Source organism: Archocentrus centrarchus, chromosome 11, assembly GCF_007364275.1.
Source record: "Archocentrus centrarchus isolate MPI-CPG fArcCen1 chromosome 11, fArcCen1, whole genome shotgun sequence".
Taxonomy (NCBI): Eukaryota; Metazoa; Chordata; class Actinopteri; order Cichliformes; family Cichlidae; genus Archocentrus; species Archocentrus centrarchus.
The window spans coordinates 6,848,819-6,871,964 of NC_044356.1; the positions used below are offsets into that span (position 1 = coordinate 6,848,819).

General features: G+C 44.5%; 1 protein-coding gene across 4 annotated transcripts in view; it reads left to right on the plus strand.

Moving 5' to 3' along the window:
• Positions 1-5,404: 5,404 nt before the first annotated feature.
• The window catches only part of cica (capicua transcriptional repressor a), a 51,284-nt gene continuing 33,542 nt past the window's right edge, over positions 5,405-23,146 (plus strand). For 3 of the 4 annotated variants that reach the window (XM_030740620.1, XM_030740622.1, XM_030740623.1), the window contains exons 1-3: positions 10,138-10,292; positions 14,544-18,167; positions 19,729-20,005. In XM_030740620.1, coding sequence (XP_030596480.1) covers positions 14,751-18,167; positions 19,729-20,005 — 3,694 coding nt within the window. In that variant the 5' untranslated portion in view covers positions 10,138-10,292; positions 14,544-14,750. Of the gene's footprint in view, positions 5,530-10,137; positions 10,293-14,543; positions 18,168-19,728; positions 20,006-23,146 lie in introns of those variants that run through there. The other variant, XM_030740621.1, reaches the window with a different exon arrangement.

Below are 23,146 nucleotides of genomic sequence, written 5' to 3' on the forward strand. Positions count from 1 at the left end.
ATGTTTTTCGGCTGCGCTCAGTAAGAAACTCTCCAGAAAAACATCCAAATATTAACATCAAACCCTCAGTAAAATCAGTTTTAATATCAGTTCCATAAATTAAAAATCCACACACTGAAGCAATAAAGTTTTCACTCTGTGCTTCAAACCCAGTCTGATCTGCTCTGTGTGTTTCCACATGTTGTTTCTTTGTAGCTGTAGATATAAACGTTTCCCATCATCATCATGTTATTTTTGCTTCCACATCAAAATCCCATTTTTTTTTTCCAGAGGATCTCAGACCTTTCCAAACTCAAACAAATGTTATTCCTTATTTATTGGAAGGTTTGCCATAATTCTGTGTGTCCAGTACTTCACATTTTATTAATCTGCAGTTAGAACTGTGATATTTTAGTGACACATTATTTAAATGTGATCAAACTCCAAAGAATTCACAAAATAATTTAAATAAACCATATTTAATATTTTTAAAGATGATTTCTGTTGTATTTCTCCATAATGGGGGGCAGATCCCCAAACATGGAGCAGAGTTGATCATGTGGGACACGTTATTAAATCTAACTGGAACACTTGACCCTGTGCACATTAAAGGTCGTGTGGGGGACGAATACACTGACTTTTATTTTGATGCAGTTTTAAATGTAATACAGAGAAACGCTGCATGATCCAGTTCGTGGCCGTCATGTGGAGCAATAAAGTTGTTTTGAATAAATGCTGCTGGAGCTTTAACCTCTGCTTGGAGTTGTGCCGGAAACCTCTGCTCTGTTTCCCGGTTTTTGAGGCTTTATGAAAAAATCTGTATGAGCTTTTATTTTCTCTTTATTGTTCAATGATTTTCTGGCTTCTGATCATCTTTGGGTTTCAGTATTGATGCATCCACATCTGAGACTTTTACTTTTCAGCCAATCAAAGCGTGCTGGAAATCCTGTACAGTCCCACCTGCTCACTCCTGGGGGGTCAAACGTTTGACTCTAGAATGATTTGGTACACAGAGGAGTTCATGCTGGTTCAGCCTTTTTCTAACTGTGCCGTCATGAACTTTAACCTTTAACATGCTGATTGCGGCCTGTGGGGTCTGAGGCTCAGACTGCAGTCTCTGTGAGCGCTGCACGGTCTAACCTTAGGATGAATTTCCTGTGAAGTCCACCTGAATTCTCCAGACCAGCAAACTGTAGAAACTTCTGCCTTTATAGAGGTGTTCACACTTGGTGATGATCATTTAATGAAGTGCATTTGATTAGCAGCACCTGGCTGATACTTACCCTCTTAATTAGGGTGTATGTGGGCTTTCACATGACTGCATCGAGTCCTTTTTTAAGGTCTCTCATGCTGTCCACCATCTGTTTAGTCCATGGATCGTTCATTAGATGTGAACCTTTACTGTACAGTTAATGAAAGGCGTGTTATTAAGCAGTAGTTTGGGGCTGTGATCGAGTCGTCTGTGGAGCACTAAGTAAAGTGAGTTTGACAGCTCGGCCCTAATCCAGAGGCAAATGAACATTGAGCTATTAGTGTGCACTAACGAGCTCCGCTCTCCCAAAATCAATCCAGAGTGACTGAAACAGATGTCAGTGAGGTTGACTTGGTGCAGGTCAGTGTGTGCAGAGGATCACATGCTGCCTGATGCGTACCTGAGCAGGTCTCTGAGTATATTTGAGCTGAGCTCAGTGATGAGGACTCATCATCTGTGAGAGTCACAAGAAGAGAGCATCCCTCAGATCTGCTGCTGGATCAGCGCGCTCTCACCCCTCAGAGGGGGGTCCAGTTATTACCCTCACCTTCATGAGAAGGAGGTGCTCTTTCTTATTTTTAAATCTCTAATCTACTGATTTACTGAGTCAACACTTCGAGCAGTTTTTAACTCAGACACAATCTGCAGATCTCATCTTTCTGTAAGCTGGAGCCACCCTCGTGTTTACACAGTTATGAAGGAATCGATGAAAGCTGCTCGTAATTTATAGTTTATCATAACTGTTAACAACACCTTTCTGGAAGGCTTCCTCCCCTTTTTCTTAAAACTTATCAGAAAACCTGATTTAATTTTATAAAACTGGATAAAACTCACAAACACATCCAAACAGTCTGAACCATCATCAGATGATGCGTCAGCCGGCCAAAATAACAACACTGCTCAGCATTTATTACAAACTACAGCAGAGAAAAAGCAAAAAGCAGGACGTGTAAACAGAGGAGAGCATTCGCTCAGAGAAATCTGTTGATCTGAAACACAGAGATGCCAGCGTCTTTGAGTAATAGATTATTGATTTCTCAGCTTTGCGCAGACACCTCAGGACTTTGTAGATGTTCAGATGTCAGACTCCTTCTGATCTGCTTCATATTTCCATGTTTCTGCAGGATCAGTTGAACTGATGTGTCTTCAGGATAGAAAATGATGATTCTCAGAGGTTTCTGGGGCTGCTGCAGAAACTTCCCAGTGTTTCAAACCCAAACAGCATCAAACTGCAGAGCTGATCTGTTCCCATGCTTCCTCTGGCTGCGCACCTGGAACCCATTTGGTGATCATCCACCTGTTTGCAGTCCCGCGGTTGCATACGTGCTCTTTGCAGGTGAGGATTCCTCTCAGCTGATCCCAGATTGTTTGGTGTGTTTAAATTCCTGAATCCTGCTCTGCTGTGGACTTACCCAACCCTCTTTAATGTGAGCGCTTCCTCATCTCTGCCAGATTGTGTGGAAGTCTGTGATTTACTTATGAAAGTGACCGTTTCACTGATTGACGTGGATTTGATTCATACTTCTCAGAGTCAGAGCCACAGTTACACAGTTATAACTGTGTAACTGTGGCTCTGAGCTCGCTTTCATGCATCTGTGCGGTTTTGCCAGAAGAGTTGAAAGTTTTGTGAAAGTAGTTCAAAAACTGTTTTTTTGTGTTTAGAGTTTTGAAAACGCTTCGAGAAAGTTTCTGCAAAACTGTAAGAAAGCAGAAGTGATGAAACAGAGTAAACAATGAAATCAAATACGCTGCCAACAGTATTCGCTCGTCTGCCTTCACGCACACGTGAACCGGAGTAACATCTTAATCCAGAGGCTTTAATATGATGTGAGCCCCTTTCCACAGGTTTAGGAGTGTTTATGGGAATTTCTGACCATTCTTCCAGAAACACATCTGTGAGGTCAGACACTGCATCACAGCTTCAGCAGCAACACTGCATACAGTGACATACAGTAACAGAAACACGTACTCTGGAAGTTTGATCTGTTTTCACTGGAAGTGAACTTTTAAGGGTCACATGACTCTGTGGGATACGCGACTTTTCAAAATAAGTTACATCACACAAAAGGTTTCCTTCTTATCTACATTTTGATGCCACACTCGTCTTCCAGCCTGGAGTCCTTCTGGGTCAAAATAATGTGAACAACCAGGTGCATCGAGGATCACTTGGGTTAGTCACAGACTCTTATCCACAGGAGAGACAGCGCCACCTAGTGGGCAGAGATGGCTGCTGCGGATACTGTAAAAGTCCCCCAGCTTCATCACCCTTTCAGATTTCCATTCATTGTTTCGTGTCCAAGCACGTCTCACTAATCTGTCAGCAGTGTGTAGGCACCGCTGATTCACAGCCTTCACAGTTAAAAATAGTTCTGCTTCATTTCTGATGATGACTGCAACATCGAGAGGAAGAGATTGTGGTCACTGTGTGGTCACCGTGGAAGGTTTGTTAGCTCGTGTTATTTAAATATGCAAACCAATGCTCGTAATGTACTTACATAAGAGAAATATGCAAAATGAAGTGAAGTGGGAGTCGTCTTATTATACAAGCAAGTCACAGCGATATAAGGCTGTTTCAGCTGCTGGCACAGGAAGTGCGTGGTATCAGTTATATGATAGAAGTGAGGCAGGCGTTCAGCATGTGAGGCCTTTTTAATGAAGTTTTAAAGATGTTAAACAGCAGGCCTTTAGTCACCCAGCGTCCCTGGATGTAACCCTGAGGCTACATTAGCAGAGAGGCAGAGCTCTGCACCTCTGATGTGTCAGAGGAGATGAAAACAGCAAATTCTGAAATGAACATGCAGCACTGCACATGTAAGTTTGAAAATTAGTACCTAAACTCCGAAACAGCGGTTAGGAAAAAAGCTTAGACACAGGGTCCATTTCAATAAGGAGAGATCATCCAGAAGATTCACTGAGATACAGAATTTGATAAATGAACCACTGCAGTAGAACTGAGACCCAGAGTGGCAGAAGAGCACACAGAACAGAGACTGATGGGCTCACAGACGGCAGGCGAGAAAGAGACCGGACCAGAGAAAGTCTGTTAGTACTGAGTCTGACAGCGTGGGAAAGAGGAAGTGAGGAAAAGAAGAGACTAGCAGCCCAAACACTCAGGACGAGCGACTGCAGATCTTCATCACCGATGAACTTATGCATAAGCTTCATTTAGAGACTGCATGAGCTCATTCACAGCCAACTTCTATCAAATATTGTTTTTGTTTTCCTGTGATTGCAGTTCCTCATGATTTTACATTCAAAACTCACACTCCACATATGGAGCATTAAAATGCTGCTTGCATGTTAGCTCATCATTAAGAATACATAAACATATTCTTACACACAGTGTCATGTGGTGACGAGCAGAAAATGTTCTCACATCGTTTAACAGCAACAAAACAAACCAGATTAAAACGTCAAGTTTCATGATTTTGTGCTGCTTTTATAGTTATGATCAAAATATTTACTATTAGCTGACAATGAAGGAATTTTTAGAAGAATTCCTTTAATAAAAATAGCGACAGCACACTATGAAAACACCTCACCACACATAAAGGTGTATTATTGTAAAAGTATGAAAAGTAACAATTCTCCATCAGTGTGACTGAGCTGAGCTGCAGTAATGCATCATATTCTATAAAATCCTGTTTGTAGCGGCTGTCTTTGTTTTTCAAGACAATATATATTTAAAAACAAATTGTAACAAAAAAAAGCGACCTACACCTTGTTTTGTTTTTTAAAAGTATTAAAATATGTTTTTAAAAAAAATCACAACTAAATCAAAGAGCTGTGACATTGGTACCTGTCAGTATCTACAGGGGATTCAAATATTTATGAAAACTGAAGGTGTTGTGTTGGTAAAACAGCTGGTTAAACTGTCGGTCAACCATATGATTTCTCATAGAGCAGATCTTACAGCTCTGACCCTTCTACATCACACGTTGGTCAAGATGGTAAATAAGAGGAAACTTAGCTGTCAAGATGATAATCACAGGTCATTTATTTGCTAAGGCTGCTTCTGTTTCCACACAGCAACAGATGGAAACTGATCTCAGAGCAGTGAAAGCAGAGCAGCAGCTAGTCTAGTGCACGGGTCCCCATCAGCTGCTGGCCACTCAGCTTGACCCGTGAAATCAACAGAAGCTGCAGATGGCTCCGAGTCAAGCAGAGTGAAGCCTGCTTCCAGAAACAATAGCCAACAGTGGCCACAAGATGGCAGAAATTTAAAGGATGGATGCAAACAGGTGAAAGTTCTAAGACAAAGTTGTTTGTGATGAAAGAACAGAGGATACTTCTCTTTGGTAAGTTTTCATTGATGCTGATTTTTAAAATTTCACTGGAAAAGCAGTGCTTGCCTTGCTTGACCTAACAGGATATCACCGGCTATATTTCATCTGGTACATTTTGCCAACAATTTAATTTCATTGTCCGTACTTTTAGCTAACAATTTCAACTGCTAGTTGAACCCTTAGTTAATCATTTTGTACTTTTTATTTTAGCTAGCTGTCTCACCTGTTTATCGTGCATGTTTAGCTAACAACTTAATTTGTTTAACCATATTTTAGCTAACCATTGCAACATGCTGGCTAAAATGTTAGTTAATAATTATCAAGATTGTAGCTAGTTGTTATACCTGCTCACCCCAATGACTGTATACAATAATATCATAGCTATTAACGTCTGTCTTCTCTTTGGGATATCATTTTAGCTACAAGCTATTCTAAAACTAATACTAAACTGATTTTTGATGATTGTAAGTAGCTAATTTAACTGTTTTATTTAGATTTTTAAGCTAACAGTTGCTAATAACTGCTAGCCATACCTTTAGCTAATATTTCTAGATTTTTATTCATCATTTTGGCTAGCTATTTCATCTTCCTATGTATTCCAGTATGTAGTAAACAATTTCAACCTCCAGTATATTGAGCTAAGTATTTGATTTATCTATATTTTAAATAACGATATAAGCTGCTAATCATAGTTTTAGTTAACATTTTTCAACTTTTTATTTGCAATTTTGGCTGTTTCAGCAGTTTATTCAGTATATTTAACAGATTATTATGTATATCCATACTTTAAGCTAACATTGCCACTGGTTAGCTACACGCAAGCCAATGACTTATTCATTTTATCTTGCAGTTTCAACTGTTTTTATCATACTGTAAGCTAACAGTTTCAGGTGCTTATTTGTACTATAATGAAAGTTAATGATTTTAACTGTTAGCCATCTTGTTAGCAGGGTATTTCAACTATTTTCTATTTTTGTGGCAATTAATAATATTTAAATCATTTATGTATTTACTTTACACTGTTCTACTGTGTATCCATTACTTTTATAAAGTAACATGTTACTGTAATCACATAACATTTTTCAGTAATAGAGCAATGTAATGCATCACTGTGCTAAATTCTGTAATCACATTACAGCTACAAGTTATATTGTTACTTGAGTTACAGAGGTTCTTCAGTTATCTACAGGATGGGGATTTATGCATCAAATGTGCTTTTTTTCCTGCACATCATACTGCAGGGAGCTGATTTTAGTTCATGTGCAGTGAGGAGGACAATTATTTAGTATCCTATAACTTATGAGGGGTGAAGATGTGGCCATTATTTTTATTTTTTCTTACACCAACACACAAAAATGTGACGGTAAAATAAAGTGAAGGCTGCATCGAGGACAAAAACAACTGCATTATACTGCTAACACAACACTGGCTCTTTACAAACATCCGCACAGAGATCATGTTAACGCAAAGCAAGCGAAGAACCCAGAGTGAGTGAATGCCAACCCAGCCCTGCAGCCAGATCCTCACCTTCAGCAAGTAACAGAGGCAGTGAGGAGCAGTCAGGTGTGCAGCATTACAGCCTCCATTTCTACCTGTATATGTTCCTACTATAGAAAATCATTGCAGATTGCTTTGCGGTCTCTTTGGGCTGGTTTGCAACTTTGCTTTGTGTTTCCAGCTTTGTGTTCAAACACTAACAGAAAGGTGGTATGGATATTAATCATCAGGATATTAATTTTTGTCAGTGTGACTGTAGCCCGAGGTTTATGTTGTTAACTGGGTATTGTGTGACAGTGAATTTCAGGACATGTCAGAGTAACACAAAAGTAATGCAGTTAGTTTTTTGTTTTGTATTTTGAGTACCAGCACCAACACTTTCTGCTCAAAATCATTCAGGCCCTCTTAAGTTTGTCTTATATGGTCATCCTGCAGTATATAGAGTATTTCAGAAATGCAGTACTCAGTATTCGGAATAACACATCATGAACTATTTTGTTATTCTTTCTACTCAGCCATGGCTCAGAGGTGGGTTTAGGGTTATGTGGGTTAGAGAGTTTACAAAGTGGAGGGTCAGCTCCATGCATGAGCTGCAGGCTGCTCTAATATCGCTCAGATGGCATTTCTCTTTATTTTGAAGGTATTTCCACAGATTTGGGACAGCCTTATTCAGCTCCCACTGGAGAGTTATTTCAAGTTTTGCAGGCTTTTGTGGATAATTATACATGTATTATCCATGAGTGACTCCTCACTCGTGTCAGATCGTATTACTCACACACCAAGTGCAGGCTGTTAAATCTACTGTACACCTATTCAACTTCAAAATGTTGGCCAGGGCTGGAGAAGAGAAGTGCTGGACTCATCTCACTCTCGAATTGTTTCTTTTTTTAAAACACACACACACACACACACACTTGAATTAGAGCATGTTAGAGTGTTGGGTCAGGCACAGTGCAGGGTCCCTGGAGCTGTTTAGCAGTTAAGTGGCCATAATGCATTTAGTGTAAAGTGACTGGGATTGGGGGGGCTTAGCCACAGCTCTCCCTCTCATTCTTAGAAAGTGCTCAGAGGTGCTAATACCAGTCGGATTTATGCCGCTCATTCACAAACAGCTCGACTCCTGCGGCAAACAGTCGCTCTCAGTCTGAGTGGCTCTCCAACCAGTTTCCCCTTTCTGTCTCTTTGCCACCTTTGTTCCCTTGTCTTTGCTATCAGCTGTCCTTCTTTATACTGTCCGCCTGTCTCACTTCCACCTGCCCTCACATTTTTATTTCCAGCCTCACTCTAAGCATTGCAGAGACTTAAATCTCGGGTCTCCGTCTCACTCTAATGTCTCTCGACGGCGCCTTACGAAACCAGCCACCCCTCAAAGTTGTGTGCTCTCTCTACTCGCCCTACATTTCTTGAATACACACTTGTCTACAGTGAATGAGCAGAGGAAGAGACTGCAGTGCTTCACTATACAGGGTGTGGATGTCTGGAGATCCCACTCACTCTTAAGTGTGTGTGTGTGTGTGTGTGTGTGTCGAATTTGCGAGTCACAAGTTGTTCATATGTGTACTGTTAATATGTGAAAGCTGAGCTTGGGCATGAGTGCGCAATCTAACACTTATGTGCAACAGTGCCTGTTTGAATGCTCAAAGAGGCTGTACAATACACATAAACCCATGCATATATGTGTGTGTGTGTTTGTGTGTGTGTGCGCTCCAGCACACGTACAGCTTATGTAACGCCCAGGCATGTTATAACTTTGCTGCGCCTGCTGTGTGTGTGTGTGTGTGTGTGTGTGTGTGTGGAGGTGCCTGTGTTAATGTGTGCGCCCAGTTGTGTTTAGCTGTGGGAAGCGTGCCCGCTCGCCTGTGTGTACATGTGCGTGTGAGTGCGCCAGACAGACTGCAATGCCGCAGCCAGCCAGCCAGCTCTGTATCATCACTGACCATGCTCGCCATCTGTGCCTTTAAGCTATAGAACCAGCGCGCCGCACTGCTACACAGCAACGCCATTAGTGTCTTAGGAAATGATGCCTCTGCGCTTCCTGCGTGCCTCTTTGCATGTAGCATGTTGTGTTTTATTCCTCAGTGTATCTGCTCCTGCAAACAAACAGATCTCCCACAGTGTGTGTGCTTGTGCAGGGAGGCCCACAGTGTATATGGGTCACTCTCTCAGGAGCCATAATCCCATGTTTGGACCAACTTACTCACTGGGGTTTCACTCCTTCTGTTTGGCCAAGCTGATGGCAACAAGCATAATGACCTCACCACACCACTCGGTCATTGGCCTGCAGACCTCAGACCTCTCAGCCAATCACACACTGCTCTGGTGACGTATACCCTCCAATGGCTACCCTGATTGGCTGTGGAGGCGGGACAAAAGGGGGATACTGTGCTTTTCAGAGCTCCTCTGATTTGCTGAGAGGGTGGAAGAAGGATGGAGAAAAGGAAAGGGGAGAGAGCATGAGAATTTGGGAGTTGGTGTTTTTTTTTCTTTCTCTTTTTTGTGGTTCCTGTTGAAACTACACTCAACCTGTGGCTTACATGGATCACAGTGCAGCTGCAGAACAGCACATGGGAATGCATGTGGATACATAAATAGCACACAAGCACCTAATGAGATGTGCAAAATCTACATTATAAAGTGTGAGTTGAGGTCGGTGACCTGACATTTTGATCCTTATTAAATGTGATAATGTCATGGCACTTTATTTTATTTTATTTTTTGGTCCACTAAAAGGAAGTCTAACGCCCTTTGATGAGCCCGTTTAAGCTGCTTTAATGTTTACAGCCAAATGTAAAAGGGAGTAAGACACATAAATAAGTAAAGGCAGGAGGAGAGAAAGGTTTCAGTCCTGTACTGCGTGCCTGTATAAAGTCGCAGACATACCCACATAGGAGCTCTATTGGCCGCCGCAGCCTCGCTCTCCGAACAGCTGTTCTGTGTTTTCCCACACTGCGATTGGCCACAAAGCGCCGTCAATCAAATTTACTTTGACGTGCGGCCCCGCCTCTGCTCCCCTCACGCGGCATCCTATTGGCTACTGTACGCGTTCGTGTTCCGCGATTGGCCGGACGGGCTGGTTGTCAAGGCTTTGGGGCTTCATTCACCATTTTGCGACTGTAGTGTAGAATGTACAGGGCAGTAGTTTTTCCTCCTTTTAAGTTGCTTTGCCGGAGAAACATGAACGCCCGCTAACTGGCAGCTGCGGACGACTGGCCACCCTGCCCTATTTTACCCAGCGGACTCAACAGAGAAACACACCGGGGTACTATACATGAGCTCTGGTGAGTACAGGCTGCCTACAAATCTTCTCCTGCAGCACTGCAGTGGGGCTTGTTGTGCGTTTGCTAACGTTGTTCATGTTTACCACAAACAGTATTAGCGGAGGAGCTGATCAGCACAGTTTCTGATATCAGGGTGGCCTGCGAAGAGACCGGAATGGGTGTCTTCTGCGAGGAAAAAAAAACAAAAAAAAAACAGGGAGCGGTGCGGCTTAGACACAGTGAGCCTGAAACTTTTCCACGAGAAAATAAACGCCATAACAGCCGATGGACTTTCCAGAAACAACGGTTATTTATGAAAAACCTCGAAAACTCCTCGCTTGTCATCCTTTCTTCCTCTTTTTTCTCACATCAACGTGGCTGTTAGGATTGATTTGTGGCTTTAAAGCGCTTGCAGAGGCCTTTTTTTTTCTTTTCCTCCCCTTGGACTAGTTTGTGGCAACACACTGACACTCCCCCCCCCACCAGCTCCACCACCCCATGTAACACGGCTGCAATTATGCTAATAACGACGAGGGTTAATACTAAACCATCCTGGCAGCTTTAGCTCTATTTTCAGACGGTTGTCACTTTCGGATGGGTCAAACAAGCGACTTTGTGTAGCTGTAAGGTGGCAAATGTGGGCCATATATGGTGGCATTAAGGGTCAGTATGCCCGTTAAACCGGTTATTTCCCGGTTACAGTGAGTAGAGGATTTCCAAGCGGCCTTGTGTGTTTAGTTGAGGCCTGGTAGGAGCACGCCACGGCCTGCAGTGTTTGGAGTAAAACTGGTAGTAATCGCGGTACTACGAGGGCTTGACACGGCACTATCCGGCTAAAGCAGAGGTGACATCACCGCTCGTTGTTTGCGTTTTGTGCTTTGGGGCCTAGTCTAGGTGAAGTTAACAGCTGTTATCGGCTCAGGTTTATGATCATGCATATTTTGACCTGGCCTGTCGCTGTCACAGCTCTGTAGTAATCCTGTTATGAACTTTAGAGAGGGGCTCTGAGCCTGGGAAAACTTTTAGATAGCAATCAGCTAAATGTGGATTAGAAATGCACTTACAGGGGACTGTAAGCTGACTTTGTAAATGTTATTATAGTGAGTTTATACCACGGACTATATCTACTAGGGGTGTCATAATAACCCGAGTATTTAAAAAAAATGTCAGTAATACACATGATAATATGATAAATAAATATGTAATTATTCTAGTTTGTATGCTTTTGTGTGGTTATGGACTCTTATATCACCTCCATTCACTACCATTTTGAGTTTAGCTACTTTGCCAGTAAAGGCAACACGCAATAAACAAAATTTTAGATGAATTTGTTTGATAGCATTACTTCTCATTTTTCTATCGGCCTGCCCCGTCCTTATAAACTTTAACAAGGTGCTCTGCAAGAGCAGATATCATTTATCATAACGTGGGTTAATTAAATCAGGTTACAAGAGCTGAAAGATCTGTAAAGTTCACCATGTGACACCATATTCTACTATATCACTGTATTATCTTCGGAATTCTTAAAGTAAACAATAAATGTTGTCATAAACGTCCTGGAGGGCGTACGGTTTTGTATGTAGAAGGAATACATATACTACAAGTGTCACAAAAACCATTATTTTGAAAATTAAATATCAGTATTGTGTTAACCAGTATGTTAGAGAGCAGTTGACATCGTCCTTGGATTATGATTATGCCTATATTGACCTGCCCTGTTTTTATTGCAGCTTTGTAGTGATCCTGTTACCAACGTAGATGACACCATAAGGAACTGAAGTGTGTAAAAGTTCGTTAGAGATCCCTACTCAGTTATTGCAGTATTAGCATAAATATTCTGTAGGGCATACTGTTTTGTGTGCATAAGGAATATATGGACTAGATAAGTCACGATAACCATGGTAATATTGTAAATAATATTTGCAGACTGTCTCATGACCTCCATGCACTTCCAGTTTCATTAATTTACAAAATAAGTAAATAAAGTTATAGATTAGCATTGTTGCAATTGTTTTTATACAGGGTTTTCCTGCATACAGAACTTTTTGGAGACCCAAAGAGGTCAATGTCAAAGGAAAACTGCCACTTTTATTAGTTACTTTGTGTCACTGAAGCAGGATTAGCAGATTTACTTTTACTTTACTTGGCCTGTTCTGAGACGTTAAAAACCCTGCTGCATATAAAAGATATTGCAATAATATTGGGGTTTTTTTAAAATATTCTTTTATGTTGATAATTTTAAAGTGAAAATCACCACACAGTTCTGCTTATACAGTATTTAATACTGAGTCTGGCACGGTTATGGCAGAAAATGTGAGCTACGACTAAGTAGTGCATCAGTCCTGTTTTTCTCTCTCTCTCGTATGACTCGTATCAGCTCCAGGCTGCCTGCACTCACTATTCACAGCAGCTCAAATGCTGTTCTGCAAGTAAATTATGACTGAACTTGTTACCCCGCTCTTTATGTGCACCTGATGATTACATGAATGTGAAACATTAGACACACAGACCTACTTTACCTCCCATATGGACTCCCTTGCGCCATATTTCACCGAGGTTAGTGTGTGTTGTGTCAGTTTGCCTTTAAGCTCTTATCATACGGCCCATGACTCTGACACCAGCTGTTGTACACAGTGCACTACTGAGTAAACACATGTAGCATACCTCTATCGTGACCAAGTAAGGCCAGCTGCCAAATTATTTTATGGTGCCTGCTCTACAGTTGTCTGTCCTAAATAGGGATTTACATAGAGGCCAATGATGGCTATGAGCTCTCAACCTCTCCGTGTGCACTATCAGCTATCAACACATAGATGTTTGCTTTGTGTGCGTGTGTGTGTGTGGCCTTGAGACAGGCGGCACTCATCTCTGAAAATGGATTTCTCTCCAGCCGATATGATGTGGCAGATATTAAAAGGACCTGAATGAATGCAAGCCTTCACAGACAAACAGGAAGGCAGCAAAAGGGAAGAGAGACGAGCAGACAGAGAGACCGAGACTAGTGGGAGGACGAATGTAGAAACAGGGACAGACAGGCAGACATGTAAGTTAACAGACAGCCAAACTGTCACTGACAAGCAGACATGCCTAGTGGTTGTTGATAGACATCACAACAGAACATTTTGACAGCGAGCATCACAGCTGGGAGGAATTACATGAAGATGACAGAGCATATAAGGGCTGTTCTGGCACTCCCTCTTACATGCATGTTTCTGTATCTGTGGAGACTTTTGCTTTCAAAGAAATAAGGCAGAGATCACAGCAGCTACAGCCCGAGGCACGGCCAGCTAAACGACAACAGCTTAATCGATGTTTTACTTTCTAAACGGGAGTCTGAGCTGTGAATGAGGCCGGTGGAGAATAAGAGATAATCTGAATGACTCTGACACGGCTAAGAGCGCTACTGAATGACTCTGGTGTGGAATAACAATTATTGTGAACAAGTCTGCTTTTCTGGGTGCCTGCGGCACAAAAACGAGTATCGCGACTAAGAGGAAGGAGAGGAAGGAAATCGAGAGATGAGAGGTAAAAAAAAAAAAAAACAAAAATCAATATTCTGGAAAGAGAGAATGGAGGCAAGGAGGATAAAAACAAAAGCATAGCAAAGAGAGAGGGAGGAATAAAGTAAGGGGAAGTTAGGTAATGGTCTTCCACAGGAAATGGAGTGAGTTGTAGGGGCGGATTGACTTTACTTTGAAATACACAGATAAAGGTCGCCACTGAGAAAGAGAGAGAGAAAGGGAGGGTTTCAGTATGTGAGCAAAGAAGGAATTCCCCCGCCTCTACTGCCCCGGCCAAGAAGTAGTGTGTGCGTGAGTGTGTGAGAGTGTGTGTGAGAGGATTGCATGCAGAAAGGCTTGTCTGGGCAAATTGCAGAGTGCTCCTCACTATTTCCATGCCGTGCTGTAAGCCTACATTGTGTTTATCCTACAATATGGCCTCCTGTTTTCAGTATATACCTGGTATGGATGTAGGTCTTGTGTAATGTGAGTAGAACCTGTTATGTAATGAATTAATGTGTAATGAATTTGTAGATGAGTCATGTTCATTACTACTCTAATACGATGGCGCATCATTTAGCAGGGAATACATTTCTTTGAATTATAATTTAACTGTTTCTTACTCTTATTTTTTTAAATCTTTGCTGCATTTTTATTTTTAACTACTTGCCGTCGTTTGAATGTTTTCAGAAATTATTTTGAGTCGTGTTTCTGTCTGAATGTGTTTACTGCACGAGGAACCTACACTCACCTGTTCTTCCTCTCTTTTCAGAGTCTCTGGAATAAGGTGGGCAAGTGCCGAAGTCGCGCAACGAAGACGAGACAGGATGATAGTGAGAGGGCCTGGCAGAGAAAGAAAATAGAGAGAAAGGAAAGGAGGAGGAAATAACGAGGCAGAGCAGGAGAGGAACGCCAAGGAGAATTTCTGGAATAAACAAATAAAAGGAACCGTTTGGAGAAAAAGCAACTAGATGAAAAGATGAAGCCGATAAAAAAGCAGGGCCGGCGCTCCCCTCCCTCCACCCGGGCAAAAGGAGGGAAGCGGCGAGGAGCGGGGGATGCCCCAGAAGGAGGAGAGAAGAGAGATTCAGACGAGAACAGAGACAGAAGCAGATCCCCGCAACACCGAACTCCCTCATCTTCGTTTTCTTCTAACTCACATTCAGAGTCATCTCAGGTGGACGCAGCCAGAGCGCGGGACTCTTCAGACGGGGAGGGGCTGTCAGAAGCGACAGTGATGGGGAAGCTGTCATCATCCTCCGATGACAGATCAGGGAGGTCTGCTGCGAGCAGCGGTGGCGGCAGCAGCCACTGTGACAGCAGCGGTAGCAGTTGTAGTAACAGTAGTACACCAAGCGCCAACAACAGCCCAAATCCCGCCTCCAGCCGCAAAACAGCCACCTTCAAGGCCCGCGTCCCCAAAAAGAAGTACACCTCCGAACACTGCTCGTCTAATACTGCTGGAAACCATAGCAACCCTGCATCGAGCACGCCCCCTCCTTTTCCTCTGAGCGGCGGAGTCCTCAGCCAGGAGTCAACGGGTCCAGGATTCGACATCAGCATCTCCCACTCTGAAGGAAACGGTCAGAGCAGGAGCCTGATGGATGACTTCCGCAGTCAGACCACCAGTGGAGAGCGATCTCAGGACTCCCCGGGACCTCCAACCCTTTCACTAGGAGCGGAAAAGCCCGGAGGAGGTCATGGGGTGGCAGATGCAGAGCAGGTGTCCCCAAGCCCACTGCCCCGCTGTTCCTCAACAGACACAGCCAGTGAGCATTCGGCTGACCTGGAGGTAGTCGGTGACACACGCCCTCAAATGTCCGCGCACACAGTGTCCAGTCTCCCCGATGCACTGTCCGATGCTCTGGCCAAAGGGCTGAAGAATCAGCGCATCCTCGCACGCCAGCTCAGGAGAAGAAGTGATGAGGAGGGAGGAGGTGACAGGAGGCACGACTTGGTGTTCCGGGCTGGTGTGGTCCGTAAGGTCAGTGGTGAATGTGGAAGCCTGGAGGTGCAGCTCAATGGGGAGAAGATGCTGTGCCGCTATCCATACAGACACGATAGCCCCCCAGGGGTGGTGGACATTATCTTAGATGCCCCGCCACCTGGTGTGCATCCAGTACCCATAGGCACCCGTGTCTGTGTGCCATTTGGCAACGAGGAGGGCAGCGAGGGCCAGTGGCAGTGGTACCGAGAAGGTGTGGTGACACAGGTAGACCCACACCCTGCAGTGGCTAACCGCTACCGGGTCCTGCTCTCTGAAGAGAGGCCTCACTCTCTGGATGATGACGAAGAAGGCAGAGGTGCTACCCAGGCAGTGTGGGTCTCCCGACAAACTCTCCGGCTTCTGGTGCCGCCCTGGGACCTGGATTTACCTTCTGCTGGGGGGCATGAAGGAGAAGAGGGGGTGAGAGACCAGGAGAGAGAGCGGGAGGAGAGGGAAGACATGGATGTGGAGGTGAGCCATTTGAGTCGAGGAATGACCCCAAGCATGGGATCGGTGTTAGGAAGAGGAATACCCTACCCAGGAATGGTTCCTGCTTCCTCCACATCGGGCCACAGCATCACCTCCCAAGTTACTCCAGCTTCAGTCCTCAGTCTGGCTCCTGGCCGAGAGTGGGAAATTGAGAAGGACCTGGAGAGAGAGAGGGACCCTCAGAGAAACCAGGGAAGAGAGAGGGAAAGAGAGCGAGAAAGGGAGAACAGTGCAAAGCAGCAGCATCACCCATACATGCCCCTCACCCCTGAAGAAGACATGGAAGTCTCCCACTTCAGCATGGTCCCAGTTGGACCGATCATACCCGGGGCCAAACCTATGGCAGTTCCCCAACACCATCACATTGTTTCTAAGCCCCCGTCTGGCTACCTCAACCCCCACTCCCACCTGTCTGTGGTGCGGGGCATTGGGATTCCCCCTTCCCACCTGACCTTGAACCCCCACCCTTCTCCTTCACCTGTCCTGTTAGGCCTTGACCCAGCCGCTGGCGCTGTCATTACGACCTCTCAGCTTCCTCCTCTCCCTCCCATCTCCTCTTCCACTACATCCTCCTCCAGAGCCGATAAGACGTCAGGGGGAGGTTCTGCCAGCAGTGGAGCAGGTGGTGGATCCGGATCAGGTTCGACCTCCTCCTCCTCGTCACGTTCCCGGACTCCGCTGACAGCTGCCCAGCAAAAATATAAGAAGGGAGACGTAGTGTGCACGCCAACAGGCATTCGAAAGAAGTTCAATGGGAAGCAGTGGAGGAGGCTGTGCTCTCGGGAAGGCTGCTCCAAAGAGTCCCAGCGACGAGGATACTGCTCCAGACACCTCTCCATGAGGACCAAGGAGATGGAAGCAAGTGGAGGTGGCCGGGATCGGGGCGGAGCCAGCAGCACAGGGACCTTAACACCATCTGAACTCCGACTCAGCGGTGGGAGAGCCAGTTCAGAGTTTGACTGGGATGAGACATCACGGGAGAGCAGTGAGGCCAGCAGCCGCGGAGGAGACTCTCGCCCCCGCCTCGTCCTTCCCTCGCTGCTCCCCCAGGACCTCTCTCGTTTTGACTTCGATGAATGTGAGGCGGCAACCATGCTCGTCTCTCTTGGGGGCTCTCGTTCCGGCACACCCTCATTCTCCCCCATCTCCAACCAGTCACCCTTCTCGCCAACACCGTCACCCTCCCCCTCTCCACTCTTTGGTTTCCGCCCTGCCAATTTCAGCCCCATCACTGCTACTGCCTCACTTACTCCACGCCGCCCCCGACAGCTCAGTGGTACTAAGATGGGTACACCAGGTGCAGAGAGAGAGCGCCACCTGTCAGGGATCGTGCCCACTTTTCAGACCAACCTGACTTTTACAGTCCCAATGAGCCCCAGCAAGAGGAAGTTCGACTCCCACCCGCCCCCACCACTACCTGCTGTCCAGGACTACCAGACCAAACCAGAGCAACAGCAGCTGGTGGGCATTGGGAGCGGGGTGGTGGGAGACCCACCCCTGGGCCACAGCCCTGCTGCCTTCAGAGTCCTCTCCCCCCAGAGTCAGCCCACAACACCTTCCTCACTTTCCTTTCCCCGTCCTCGTAGCGCCACCAGCAGGCCACCATCCTCTGCCGCCTCCACGCCTCCACCCATGCTAGTCTCTCCCACTCCTCCTTCACCACTGCCCCAGGAGCCCTCCCCACGCCGCATCGTCCCCCTCCGGGATTCCCCAGTCATTGTACGCAACCCAGATGTGCCCTTGGCCAAGTTCTCCGACGGCCCGTTAGGAAAGAGAGAGAGAAGCAGGTCGAGGGACCACATCCAACACGCAGCCCCCCCAGGCCTGCAGGCCCCTGTCCCCATCAACGGAGCAGCCACCAACGGGGCAGTTCTCCTCCGCAACCCCGCATCCACACTTGTCCTGGTCACATCCAGCTCGGTAAGGAAGCCACTTCTTGTTTTTGTGATATATGATTGTGTGCGGGGGCATAGAAAACCCTTTTTATATTTTATTTATGTAATTTTACATTATGTCTTTATTATATCATGATATAGAGCTTTGGCAGATGTTAGGACAACAGAATAAAGTGAGGAAACTTTCTGAGCTAACGTTGGTGTGATCCTAACAGCTCACATCCCCATACCTCACAGTTTCTATCAGTTATTTGCAATAAACAGGATCCAGGCTGAATTTTAGTCTTTTGTTTGAGTATTTTTCAATCAGCCTATTTCCACTCCATATGTTTTACACTGGTTGGCACATAGTTTGAGATCCACTTTAGAGTTAAATGTTTTTCCTCCGGCCCGTAGTGCTGTTTGTTCAACTACATTATTTTGCAGTCTTTGGTGATAACTTTAGTCCTGCCTTGTGGTGTTCAAAGCACCAAAATATATATAAATGCTTTTAAAACTCAGCAGCAGTGTCTCAAGAAATCCAGAAACACTTTCACGCAGTAATGAGTCGTTTTCTTTCTGCAAACTTTGAACCGTATGTAGAAGGACGCGTACTTATACCTGCCCATGAAATGAATGGGGACCCCTCCGCTATCGTGCTAGCCATCCGAGCACTTCTTTTGGTTGGCCGGTGTGCTTCATTAGAAAGAAGATAACAATAGTGTTTGTCAGTTTTTTCAGTAACTGCGTCATTGCGCTGTTCATGTAATTTAATTTTAATTCAGAGTACAATTTTGGCTTCCAGCATTGATTAAAACAAGACAGTGGAGACAAAACAGTCGTTGTCCCAGGTTCTATTTTCTCTCTCCATTAGGCTGCAGGAGGTTTAGTTCACATCTATTTATTTAGTTAGTTTTTTTCATTTGAGGGAAATCCACTCAATTTTTTTCCCCAAAGTTTATTAAATCCACTGTTTTTCCAAAGTCTGTGAGAAACTGGGTTAATTAATCCTGGTCATAATATTGATCAAAATGATTATCATTAGGATTTTAGTATAGGTGAGCAGCCCTAATGGGTTATGACTTCTGGAAAGATTATCACAATCTCAAAGGTGGCTGACATCTTCAGTACACACCTAAGCAGTCTAGATGGATTAGTAGGTCTATAGGCCAAAGGAAAAATATGTGTATTTGAAGGTGAACTGTCTCTTTAAAGCAGCACCAGATCTTCCAGGTAGGTTTTTGTAAGCTGTGACAGGTAAATGGGTTGGCATGCATTCCCAGACTGACTTCATGATGTTGACATCAAGTCCCTGTTGGGGTCTCCTGGCTCTGAAGGTTTTTCTGACTGAAGAATAATTTGGGGACTGATCGGGTGCCTCCCTGGTGATATTCATAGCCTACAGTTGTGTGCAGGACTATATGTCATTATCACCTAAACCTTGAACATTTTGCGTTTTGGGCTGTGAGTCCCGGAGTTGGAGGAATGAGATTAAACAGTTCTGAAACCGTTTCACACCTGGAAATGGTGTTACCAGCTGCAGGATGTTTTGAATAATCCACATTTCCTTAAAAAACTATAAATATATTTTTGATGTCTCTCCTCAGTCCTTGACTCCAGCCACAGGGGGCCATGCTTCCCTCTCCAGCCCCTCCACTCCCGGGTCCATGTCTTCATCATCGAGCTCTGTGCTGTCCTCGTCTGGTTCTGGAGGCAGGGAGAGGGAGAGGAAGCCTGAGGGACACCAGGACGCCTCTGGAGGGGCGCTGCCACAGCCGGTAGCCTGTCATCCCACGCCAACAGCCCTGCTGCCCCTCATACTGCCAGCGGAGTCTCCTCACCCTGCCCCACGCAAGCAAATCATCATGGGGCGCCCGGGGACCGGTAAGAAATGAGGGGCAGGGTAAATGTGAGATCATTTCTTTGGGGCCTTCAGCAGATTCAGAGTCAGCTGAGCCTAAAGTGTGAAGAGATGTGCAGCATGTATGTATGTATGTATGCGCGTTACCCCAGTGCCTCACACGTTCAGTATCTGTCCAGGGTTACAGCAGTGTCATCAGTGCTTTGGCTATAACTCATACACTTTAATACTGTCCCCCTGCTTTCAGATGGCTTTTTGTTTCTTTCTCTGTGTTTAGAAATTAGATTTTTTTTGGGCTTCACAGAGAACTTTATTTTGAAAATATCACAGTGACTTCTATAAAACAGGGGGAAGTAGTTACATTAATGCAAATTAGCAGCTAAAGAGAAGACGAGTCACAGATAAATAAAATATAGACAAAGTGGTTGTTTGTGTTTAGTCCAGTTCAGGCCACACGTCCAGATTTTGTTGTCCTGAGGATATCAAACAGTTCAGGGTTTGAAATTCATATTTCAAAAATTGGGGGAACCCCCCTCCTTTAATTGCTTCCAAAGGGGGGATTTTATACACCCTGGGGAGGGGAGACCGCGTTGTCCTATTCTTACCTCATGTTGTCGTTCTTGCTCAGCTCTTCTGCTCTTCATCGTGTCTGCTCCGTCTGTGTTATGGCCAGACGTTCGTTACCGGTGCTGCTTTGGGTTGAACATTATTATTTATACGTCTGCGATTCTGTGTGGGAATTTCCCAGTTTATACGTGCTAGATTTGCAGGAATCAATTAAATGATGTGCAACACCCGCAATCGCACACTGAAATAGAAGCAGTGATATTTTTATTTTCCTTTTGGTTATCAATATTATCTTAAGTTGTACCATCAGGAAATAGAAGCTGTGCTGTAAATGTCAGAAGATGCATTTTTGCATGCAAAGAAAGATTGAGAGCTTCTCCATAATTGGTAAATATTACGAGGTCTGTAAGCTGATACTTATAAGGAGAGAGAATAGCTGTCTTCTAATGAGGCTTCTCATATCAAGCCGGGTTTAGAAGGATTCTATTAAATCATTTGTATTAAAGTCTAATAAGACTTGGATGTCTTCAGCCCTCAAATGAGACAGAGTGCACCACTATTTATGTGACAGTAGCTCCCCGAAGATCCATTACAGGACAGATTTACTCCTGACAGAAAGCACAAAGCCCTCAGCTACTGTTGGCTTTTACTAAAGTGGTGCAGGAAAAATTAGTGATATTTGGACGTAATTTAGTACTTATTGATGCTTGAGATGGTTGCAGTAGTTGTCGCTGTGAGTGTTTTCACACATGACAGTTTCCGGGGAATCAGGGATATTTTCCACAGTTCCTCACATGGATCTGTTTCTTTTGCATTGCTGGTTTAGGTGAGGGAGCCGCCTGGATCGAGCGTGCAGGAGGGAGTGCACGCGACGCCCACTGCGTAGTCATGAATGCACTGGGCAGTTATCTGCTCTGTTCTCACATCAGCATAATCTGACACCACACAGATGTTGTACCGGGGAGCTGGCAGGTTGCAGATTGGCAAACGTTCGATCTGACGGTGTCAGACATTCGCCTTCTCACGCGGGTTTCTGTTCAGTGACGGGAAAAATTCAGGGCTGCGCTGCATGTGTGAAAACAGCTAATTTATTTGGAATAAGTGTGTAATCACTGATGGCTCTCAGCTCTGAGAGTGGTGCCAAAAGTTTGGGATCCTTTCTGTTGGTTGTTACTGAGCCAGGGACTGAAGCCATGGCCGTCCACTGGCAGTAAATGTACTCTTTAAAGTAAGGGAGCAGTTACAAGTACCAAGTAGGAAACTTCGCTTGGGTTCTTAGCAGAGTATTTGCACCTTCATCGAGTCTGCTCTGGGTAGATTACACTGGTGATTACTGAAATGAATCAGCTCTTCCTGTGTTCATAAATCACCCGCTTCAACCTTCCCCTTCCTCTGGCCCTTATTTGTGATTTTAGCTGCACACTAATGTCCCTGCTTAAGCTGGTTTTATGGCACTGTGTGAAATCTATGATTTTAAGTCTATGCCACAGACCACAGTGTAGCTCGACCTGCAGAGAAATGTAACTGCAGATCTCACAGACTGTGACGGGTCTCTTTGGTATGCAGCTTAAATGTATTTTATTTTATTAGCATAATGGCCATAAATCTGTGAAACAGAGTGGGTTGTAGTTGTTTGCTCAGTGAGCTCTAGGAGTTAGTGATTGTGTGTATAGATTGACTTGGTTCTGAATCCTTTGTCCTTCCTGTGATTGAGTGAACAGCTCGGTGTCGCTCCTGATGGGGGAGCGATGCAGACACACCAGCGCACAGCAAATATAAATGCAAACGATGACATTTCCCAGCGCAGTGCTACAAATGATGCTTTAGTCTTGTGGGCCCTGTGTTCCTCAGCCCTGCTGTTATCGATGTGTGTTAGAGAGCAGGGCTGACGCTGACACAAACCTCCATAAAAACATCTGTAACATGGCAGTGCAGCTGACCCCACGCTGAGTTAGTTGCCCGATGAAAGCTGCGATGTTCGTGTGGCGGATGAAATGGAAACACATCAGAATCATGGAGTTTACTTTTTTGTTTAAGAGCTAACGATGATCAAGAGATCCAGCCTGTGCTTAAAAAGATGTTTCTATTTTTGTTGTTGATGATGTGACAACCAGACGTAGTTATAGTTTGGTATATCTTCATAATTTCTTTTATTAGGTTTTAGTTTTATTGTTTGAAAATGTTTTCTTTCACCTTAGTTTGATTGTTTCACTGGTAGTTTCAGTCTTTCTGATTATTATAATCAGTCACGCACAGATCCCGGCTCAGATGACACAACTGTTTACAAATGTAACCACGCTGAGAAAGATTAAAGGTTTTCTTTTTTTAAAGTCTAGTTTTCATCTTTGTTTCAGTGAACTCAAATGTTTCACACACCCAGTTTTAGTTTACTGTCTTTAGTTCACTATTATAACCTCAGTATGAACTGAACTGTGATTTTTGGAGACTTGTTGCACCCCTGCTAGGCAATTAGGAAGGACCCAGAGCACGACTGACCCAACCAAAACTGTTTGTAACACATGTGACAGAAAGTTAATTTAAATTTTCTTTACTGCTTTAACTGAACGTATCCGTGACTCTTCTGCCAGAAGCTGAGT